Source organism: Etheostoma cragini, chromosome 14 (assembly GCF_013103735.1).
Source record: "Etheostoma cragini isolate CJK2018 chromosome 14, CSU_Ecrag_1.0, whole genome shotgun sequence".
Taxonomy (NCBI): domain Eukaryota; kingdom Metazoa; phylum Chordata; class Actinopteri; order Perciformes; family Percidae; genus Etheostoma; species Etheostoma cragini.
The window spans coordinates 14,526,056-14,536,353 of NC_048420.1; the positions used below are offsets into that span (position 1 = coordinate 14,526,056).

Genomic DNA, 10,298 nt, shown 5'->3' on the forward strand with positions numbered 1-10,298 from the left:
CAGGGCGGACTCGAGCTGCTTTTGGAGGCGTTGGTTTCTGTTTCTGTCTATCTTACGCACTATCTCCGCCCTCAAGAGAGAGACTTCTCCGTTAACCAAGCACCTTTTTTCACGCACATGAAAATTAGGTGTGACGGACTGCAGGAGCGCAAAAGACACGGCGTTAAAATAGCACCGGATTCCCCTTAATCGGTATGAATCTCTGGATTGTGGGGACGTCTTTATGCCAAGCAGGGTGAACTACAGCCGCTTTCCAAGATTAATTCATCCGAGCTAGAAGCAAGGAGCAAATCAAAAAAATGTGCACGAATCAGATGTTCAGATGCTGCTGCACATCATCGGGATTTCACCAGTAAACACCTTTGGAATCTCGATTTTTTATTCTTTTGTGGGTTTAGTGCCCACAATGTGCAGTACGTGTGTGTGCTCGGAGTTGGCATAGCCCACAGGCATCACCTTAATAATTATCCTCATTTCAAAATCGGCAATCAGCGTGATTCGTGTGCAGCAGTTGTAACCATGCAGTATCTGTGTTGCGTTGTTCTATCTATGTAGAGTGTTTTAAATGTAAATGTAAACGATGCATGGTTAACTAATTGGCTTTGTGGATCGTTAGCCCAAACGCGCGTATAGGACTACGTATCATTCCCACATAATAAAGCGACGCAGGGGCTGTTTGAAGTCACATGTGCCCAGAATAAACAATTAAGATGACAAAAACCGTCCTCAGAAGAGATTCTCTTTATTACCGAGGAAGCTGCATTGGTATTACATCTCAGTTCCTGTATTGCAATAGAGTTGGAGGACAGGGAGCAGAGGAAGAGGAGAGGGAGGAGAAGAAGCAGAGGAGAGCTGCTGAGCTGCACAACAGAGCCACTGCTGATAGGCACGCTTTGGCTTCAGTGATGGATTGAGCTAAAGGTGATGGGACACCGTGTGACAGCCAGCTTCACGTTTTCCTCAAGAGCCTTCACACTTGACAACTGCAAGGATGGGCACACTGCAGCATAGGTGAGAACAAGAGGAGCTGCCCACACTGAACACATCAAATTGGCCTAACGATTGACATACAACTATCTCTCAAAGAGGACAACACCTGGCCGTTAATTTGGAAACAGTCTCTCAGGTCTGCACATACTGATTCTACCTTTGTCCCAAAAAGCAAGTAAACCTGGAACTTCAGCCCCTTCCCAAGTGCCCCGGAAACCCACTGGAGTCTGTCTGCAACCACAGATGTAACTAGCTGTCAAGATTTCTTCACCAGGAAGTCCTGTGATTTTGGGTGAGTGTTGTATACACGTTTTCAGGCAGAAAGTACAGTGACATACTGTCAGATATAGTCCCCGGCTTACAGTGAAGTGTTCACCAAATGTTAGTCACAGTATGTTGGCCTGGAGAGGCTCACTGATTGAGGTGTTGAAGTCTGAATATTATTCCCCAATAGGTAGGACAGTCAATGCCTGCTGTCAATACTCACCAGCTTTGCTCAGGTTCATGGTCTCACTGAGCCCGTTTTAAGGTGATGCATTGCAGAAAGGGAGCTTCCTCGAGCGTTGGCATGATGAATGTTTGATAAGAAAATTTAAGGAGGGTTTCCATTTAAGAAGTTCTGATACTGCACCATGTTTTTTTTGCCTTAAATAAGGCCATTAAGTAATACATGCTACATTAGCATAATACATACAAAGCATGCAGGACACCAACAACTGTGGCAGTTGGATTTTAAAATCCACAAGCCACATGTTTTTAACATCCAATTTCCTTTTGCCTCATATAGGGGAAATACAGGAAATGCACGAGCATCATTGTTGAACTTAAGAACACACATTTACGGGCTGTCAAGTTATTAACCAAAATAATTTAAGTAATGACTCTTAGAATATATGTCTTTTTATTTCTTCATTTCCCCTGTCACAGACAGTTATACTACACTGAGTTTACAAGAGAGGAAATGGTGGACTTGAATGGGAAAGAATAATGGCAAAAAACAACTAATCAATTACTCTATTCTCATTGGCTACCCGCCAACATTGCAAGTAGATTGACAGTTTCACCTGCCAAAGGCAAAACTTACCAGCGTGTGCGTGTGTGTGGGGTCGGGTGGGGAAATTTCATGCCCTCAGTTTATGTTGTACCTCTATGTTTTAGTCAATTAATCTTTATGAGTGCAGTTTTCTGGCATTTGAAGCCACATAAGTGTCATGAATTTGAACAGCTGCATCTTCTAGCATGAAATGTCTGCTAATTGGGCACAAAGCTGCTTTCATAAAGTGTCACTTGCTCAACATGCATCCGGTACACATACATATGGATATCACATTACCTATTAAATCATATCACAAAATACAACATGTGACACCTAGTGTATTGGACCTAGAATATTATTTATGAATACAACTTATTTCAAAAGATTTTTAAATGAGGTCCCTGCACTCTTCCCTCTGAAGTTGAAGTCTTTGTAAGGACCGGCTTGATTGACAGTTAGTTTCTATGAAGTCAACCAGACTTTCTTGCCATTTGGCACTTGTACCTGTTTGCTAATTAGCTATCTCTGGGTGTTGCACATTGAACAACTGTACAGTCTACACAGAGGTTCTGAAAACTGGGATGTGCAATGAGATATTACTGGTCATTCTTGAATTTTACTTAAATAACCAAATGGGGGTTTGCAGGGTTATTTTAGCTTTATTTAAAAATTAGTTTACTCTTGACTCCAACAAGTGTCCCACTTTCACTGGACTTTGCACTGGGGCTTTGTATTTTGGATGAAAAGATAAGATATGCTCATGTGAATTTTTTCTCAGCTGGCAAAAACAGATGTACTTGATGTTTGGACGCTGTGTAATGTAGCACCGGTATGATTGAAGGACACTATTTTTACAGTCCATTATATGGCACTACGGGCTCTTGCACACAGCTAAAAATAAAAGAAGAGAGAGGGAGTGGGAGAGAGAATAGCTTCAGTTAATGAAATGTCTGAGGCTGCACACTTGATAAAACGAGATAAGTCCAGCTCACTCTGACTCATTGGCCCTCGCAGGATTTCCTCGTCCTCCTCCACATGAAATTCCTATAAGATATGAACTCTCATACATCATACATCATACATCTCTTCATGAAATTATTTTCTTCGTTTAGCCGAAATAGAAAGGCGAGAGTCGTGGATGTCTTATTAATCTTCCTGTGTTCCTTGTGAACTGTTGAGAATCTGGACTCCTTGCCTCTCTGCCACAGTTGTCAGTCGGGCGCCTGACAGCCGGCAAAGAGCTGATTCTACTCCAACACCCAAGTTTCCGTCATAATTCTGCTCCTCTTCAGCCATCTTTAATGCAACGCATGGAGGGGGCTTTCTCTCGCTGCCAAGGACAGAAAGGCTTTGTCAGGCTGTTTGTCAGAATGTTCTCTAAAAAAAAGTAGGTACTACTGTCAGCGAGATGTTGTCCTGCAATCTTCTCAAATTGTTTTCTTTTGCCTCAGGCCATTCATTTCTTTTGCCATCCTCATTTCTTTTAGCAACCCAACAGAGGAAACGCAATACATGTTTACCCTTCTGGTAATTCTTCTCCATATCCTAAACCTCTGGTCTCAAGAGAGTAGCACCGGGGCACCTCAGATTGTCCAAATGGCCCTGTTTGGATGGGGGACTGTTTTATGACTGAAATTCCAATCAGAGAACAAGGAATGAAACACTGATGTGTCGGTAGGAATGCTTATTAATTAGTCATAGTAGCAGCTTGAGGTTAAGCAGCATCATGACATTTAGTCTACAAGGCACTAAAGGGCAGCTATGATACTGTGGTTTTCAGTTTTTCTATGGTGAGTGAAGTTATTTTGACAATTAACCTGCACAACCTTTTGGGGGGTAAAAATCTGATGTTTCAAGATGTACGTGTGTTCATATTCTGTGCAGTAGTCCCAGATCAGGCCTCCCTTGTAGACACATTGCATTCAATTCACACAGTTAAAAATGAGTTTTTTTTCTGCAAGATAAATCCCTGTTGATCTTTGAGAAAACCCAGATGGTCATTTAACAACACCTACTGCTGTTCTTGAGGTTTTCCAAAACCCCCAAATACTCAATATTCCACCTGCTGCATGACAGAAAGATATTTTGAACTCAGTTTCCAAGTTGCTCCTTTATTTCCTATTCTAACCCAAAATTGTATTTGCATTTCTCCTTGTTTGATTTCAACCAAATTATCAAGTGTTGTTTTCATCTTTGGTCATATTTTTCTCTATTAATGTTATTTTTTACATGCACAATAACGTTTATTTTCCATGTCATTATTGTTGTAAGTGACTATCGGTCTATAAATCTTAAAAAAACTAAAAAAAACTTGTGTCTGTACAATATAGCTGCATGGACACATCTTCAAAGACGTGGCTGCCGCATCAGAGTCAGTTTGGGTTGGTTGGTCAAGCGGAGGTTTGCTGTGGCGGACCTGGAGTTTTAACCCCAAGTGAGTCCGTTCAGAGGTCTACTTTTCACATACTGTCAACTGTACCTAACGTTTACAGCCTCTTCTCCAGTCTGTCATGGTCCAATGAGATTTTTCTCTGTTATATGTTTTTATATGTTCCTCCTAAACCCAGTGTTTTCTCTGACATCCATTGACACCACTGTTAATGCCAATAGCTAATGAAAGGTTTAACATGCGGTGTGAATGGAGGGCTCTGCTGTGACATTCTGTTATCTTCCATGGCTTTCCAGTTCTTTTCAGCCCTATAAGCTTTACAAAAGTACCTCTATATATTGAGGATTCTTTTGAGGAAAAGGGCGGCTGTGGCTCAGTGGTAGAGCGGTTGCCTGCCAATCGGAAGGTTGGTGGTTCGATCCCCGCCCCTGCAGTCATTGTCGAAGTGTCCTTGGGCAAGACACTGAACCCCGAGTTGCCCCCGGTGCTGCGCATCGGAGTGTGAATGTGTGTGAATGTTTATCTGATGAGCAGTTGGCACCTTGTACGGCAGCCCCTGCCACAGTGTATGAATGTGTGTGAATGGTGAATGTTCCCTGTAGATGTAAAAGCGCTTTGAGCAGTTGTTAAGACTGGAAAAGCGCTATATAAATACAGCACATTTACATTTACATTTACATTTACTGCTCAATCCTCCACCGGAGCATCACTCACCCTCTGAGCCCTTCTTTGTCACACTCCCAGAGTTTTATTTTGACATCCTCTAGCTTGGATTACGGTATTTGCCTTTTACTCCGGCTTTGATACACTCCGAGTCTTTTTCCTCTCTATGCTCTTTTTATTTCCTTAGATGAAAGCAGCCATTTCTGTTCCCTCCTGGGACACGAAGGGAAATCATTTTTTGTTAGTTAGCGCAGCTTGTAAAGCTGTTGTTTCATTTCAAACATTAAGACCTACGCAGTAATGTTTAGGAGTGTTGGCATAAACAAACAAGAGGCAGTCCATATCGTAGGGGGTTCTTAGTTGACAATCACCTCATTTTAAATTGTGATGAGATACAGTAATACAGAAGTTTCTGAATACAGTCGGTGTTAAGAGCTTCTGCTTGATTTTTAAATGTGATGTTCTTGTTACTCATTTACAAGCAAAGAAGTATTGCTTCTAAATACAGTAGTAAAAAGGAGTTTGATGGAGAGCTGTGCACAAGCTGAGAATGTTCCTATGGTAACTAGGCCACATTCCTCTTGGCTCGCTCACACACAGGCAGAGGGACGGGCAGGAGAGAGACGGGAATGCTGGAAAACACACATGAGAGAGAGCATCTTCAGATTGTTTATTAAGGTTGCTGTTATTATGCCTTCCTGCACTCAAAAGGTATTTACATTTTAAAATGGCTGTCTCTAGGCCTTGAGAAATCGAGGTTACATTACACTTTCTTTCTGTTCCTCCAAAAAATATCAAGCCGTTTCTTTCCCGTGGCTCCCTCACGCCCACACTGCCCCTGCTTCCTCAACCCCTCCACCCACCTATCCTTTCAAATGCTGCAGCTCTACCTCTTCTGTGCATTTTACATCTACTCGATTACTATGCTGTTTCTAAACATAGCACGGATTGGCCCTGAACAGAGTCAGGAGTGTCACCTGTCCTTTTTTTTGCTCAACTTTTCTTTACATAAACCCAACAGACTTATATCTTGTAATGAAAACACTATTAACTAACACTATTTACCTTTTAGTGCCCTTGTCTTTTGAATATATATATATATATATATATATATATATATATATATATATATATATATATATATATATATATATATGGGCTCAAGTTTAGCTCAAGCTTAACTGTAATAAACATTAGCCAAGATGTTTATTCACCTTACATTTAAAAGCACTTGGCATATCAATTGGTAGGATACGATAGTAATTCTTTACTAATTCAAGAAAAGTTTATGCGTCTTTAAGTTACTCTTTAAGCCCTTAAAACACAATTCCTTTCATCTCCATTGTATTGACGGATGCTTCAAAATAATTCAGTTTAATACAAACAGCATTTCATTTGACTCCTTTGAATAGATATAAAGAAAAATCTGTAAACTGAACTGCATTCAGCCTTTAGCTGAACTTCAATTGATGACATATTCCCCAATGGTCAACATTCAGCTTCATAACAGCATTAAATTAAGATTTCATCCGGATACCTTGAGACATTGACTTATGGACATATTGGAGATGTTGGACAAAAACAACAACTTCGGAGCCACAATTACCATTTTGTTGTTGACATGAACAGTATTTACTAGTTGGAATATGGCAATTAAGGAGGCTTCCATATGACATGAAGCGACATCTGCCTCAGCAAGCCTGTCTGTGAGTCACCAGAGGCTCCTTATTGTCAGATGCTCCAGACAAACATAACGAGGTCTTTTGTGTGTGATGTGTGACTGGAAACACAGTCACCCCAAGACAAAGTGGACTGCTGCACAATCAACATTGTGGACAATCTCAATAAAAATACGCTCACTCAATTTTTTCCACAGCTCCCACCCTCAATGTAGCGAATTGCAAGACGTAAATCCCGAAAAGGAGTCACACATGTATCATTGAACAAACAAAACACCTGTCAGAAAGGACACCGCCTTATTTAGTAGCAATGCAGATGGTCATCACATCAGTGAAAATGCAAATGATGATATATGATGCTTTTATTTCTCAGTATAATTGTTTTTTTTTTCTTTGGGATGCAAAGTGGCATTAGTAAAAGTAACTGTATTGGCATAATCTTTAATTTAGACTTTGCTGTCTCTTACAGTCATCACAGTTATGTCCAATCCAAGCAGTGAGTGATTTTTATGATGTTATTTTAGGTGTTTAAATACATAATACAAGCATTCATTTTGCATTTAGAAAAGTCACTGTACTATATAACAACTTACCATGCTGACATCTACAGTACATACTGTCCCGGCATATTCTCTGTGGGAATTTGGCCCATGCATTTTTTTCAGTAATAGTTGTGTCCTTCAGATAAAAAAAAAAATTGACCTTGTCAGGGGCTGACATTGCGGCTGTTCACATTCTAGAATAAAACTACAGATAAATATATAGAGATTATAAGACACATAGAAACTAAGAAATAAGTATCTAAACAATATGAAAATTATACTACAATATATAAAAATAATACATAGAAAAAGTATAAATAAGAAATAAAATGTAAAAAATTATGTATGATACCATATACAGTTGTGTTCAGAATAATAGTGTGTTTCAAAAAGAAGTGAGTAATGCTCAAAATCCTAAGAAAAGCTTTTAATTCCATAATATCAATGCATTCGGAACACTGCACATTTAATTCCAAATCAAAACATAACCAAAATTGATCAAGTTTGTGTTTTACAGAAAGTGAAGACAGTTAGGCTGTTAAAAAATAAAGCAATATTTGCATTTTTCTTTACAAACTCAAACATTTACTGTAAGAACTGAAAAATGTCTCAAGGGTTTGCTTTACTTTGAATCACTGCACTGATATTAAATTGCATAACAATTATTTCTGAGAAATGCTTCACATCTGTGTTGCATGGAGTTGACCAACTTCTGGCACCTGTGAACAGGTATTCCAGTCCAGGACGATTGAACTACATTCCACAATTGCTCTGCATTACTGGGTCTGGCCTCAGAAACAGCATTTTTGATGTCACCCCACAAGTGTTCTGTGGGATTGAGGTCCAGGAATAGGGCTGACCACTCCATAACATCAATCTTGTTCATCTGGAACCAAGACATGAATCGCTTACTGGTGTGTTTTGGGTAATTGTCTTGTTGAAAGACCCATTTCCTCTTTTGCCCACTGCAAAAAGGGTGTCTAAAAACAAGCTAAAAACACTAAAACTGAGCGAAAAGGTACTCAAAACAAGTGAAATTATCTGTCGATGCAGCAAGATAATTTAACTTGAAAAGTTTGTTTCATTTAGGATTATAGTATAAAGTTGAACACTTAAAAAAAAGAAATTTACTCTTAAAACAAGATCAATTATCTAACAATTCTAAATCTAAAACATCCCCATAACGTGATTTTTGCACTATCATGCTTTATGGTCTTCACAGTGTACTATGGCTTGAATTCAGTGCACAGGGGTTGTTGGACAAATTGTCTGTGGCCCCTTAACCCCAAAAGAACAATTTTGCTCTCATCAGTCCGCAAAATGTTGCACCATTTCTCCTTTGGCCATTCAATGTGTCCTTCTGCAAATTTCAACCTATTCAGTACATGTCTTTTTTTCAGCAATGGGACTTTGCGGAGGCTTCTAGCTGATAGCTTTGTTTCACATAGCCTTCTTCTGATCGTAACAGTACTCACAGTTAACTTTACGTCTTCTTTGATTTTCTTGGTACAAATTATTGGTTGAGGCTTAGCCATTTTTGCTATTCTTCTATCCGGTCGGATGGTAGTTGACGTTTTTTTCCCACGTCGTTCAGGCTTTAGATGCCATTTCAAGGCATTTGAAGTCATTTTGGCTGAGCAGTCTATAATTTTCTGCACTTCTTTAAATGGTTTCCTCTCTCCAATCAATTTTTTAATCAAAGTCTGCTGTTCCTCAGAGCAATGTCTGGAATGACCTATTTTGCTGAGTATTTCATTGTGAAATGCACTACAACCAGCATGCACAACATTTGCTTCCTTACTTCCTTCCTTAAATATGGGCCATAATTGACACCTCTTTCTTCACAGAATCAATCACCTCACTAATTGAACACAACACTCATATTATTTTTAACATGCCCCTTTTAATTGCAGATTCAATTACACAGAATGAACAGCATGCATGTCAGATCTGTTGGTTTTCTATGACGCTACAACACTAGTACATTATTTGCCATGTGGAAACATCACTTCAACCAAAATGTATGATTTACGAGGTTACTAATGTTGGACTGCTATTGTTTTGAAGTGTGTGGATATCAATGTAAATAATAATAATTTTGAAAAATGGATGTGTGATTGTCTTAAAATGCAAGAATAGTATGAATAAATGTTGGCCGAGTCCTGCAGCGGCCCCGGTTCAAATCCATCCTGCTGCCCTTTGCTGCATGTCAACCCCCATCTGTCTCTCCCCACTTTCACGTCTATCCGTTGTCAATGTAATAAAGGGACACGCCCCAAAAATAATCCCAAAAACATTAAATTACTGTACAGAATTTATAAATAGATTAAAAAAGTTAAAAGTTAAAGCTGCTTCAGGCAAAATAAGTCCAAGCGCCAATCTGGGGTGTTGGACACTCTTGTTGAAGTTGTAAAGTTTGACGGCCACAGGCAGAAATGACTTCCTCAGGTGCTCTGTGATGGATCCCGGTGGAATGATGTTTAATGAAATTGATCAAGTGAATGTATTTAATGTAGATTGGGGTTGTAGCCGAGACCCAGTCCGGCTAATAATGTCAGTATTGGCGTTGATATTGATTTGGCGGAATCGGTGCATCTTAGATTGTAGTAATTGTTGTTTTGCTAATGTTTTTTCCCATGGGTTAAATGTAAAGTTAGTTTTTCAGATTTTTTCATTTAGTACATCTTTTCATAAATGAATAGGTGCTTTGACATTTCATTGTTATTAAAGGTCCCATGGCATTAAAATGTCACTTTATTGGGTTTTTTAACGTTAATATGCGTTCCCCCAGCCTTCCTCTGGTCCCCCAGTGGCTAGAAATGGTGATAAGTGTAAACCCAAGCCCTGGTTATCCTGCTCTGCCTTATGAGGTCATAAGGGGCAAGATTATCTCCCCTTATTCTGCTTTGGTTGCCCAGAGAATTTCGCCCACCCATGTGAGAGAGACATCTTGGCTTTTAAACAAGCAAAGCGGCGGTTTGTCAAAGCCACACCCCCAG

General features: G+C 39.6%; 1 protein-coding gene across 4 annotated transcripts in view; it reads left to right on the forward strand.

The window, feature by feature from the left end:
- The window catches only part of syngap1a (synaptic Ras GTPase activating protein 1a), a 38,269-nt gene continuing 27,971 nt past the window's right edge, over positions 1–10,298 (forward strand). Inside the window, exons 1-4 of one of the 4 annotated variants that reach the window (XM_034892504.1) lie at positions 1–192; positions 797–1,011; positions 1,163–1,282; positions 4,357–4,460. In XM_034892504.1, coding sequence (XP_034748395.1) covers positions 4,361–4,460 — 100 coding nt within the window. In that variant the 5' untranslated portion in view covers positions 1–192; positions 797–1,011; positions 1,163–1,282; positions 4,357–4,360. Of the gene's footprint in view, positions 1,283–4,356; positions 4,461–10,298 lie in introns of all 4 variants that reach the window. The other 3 variants (XM_034892505.1, XM_034892506.1, XM_034892507.1) reach the window with 3 other exon arrangements.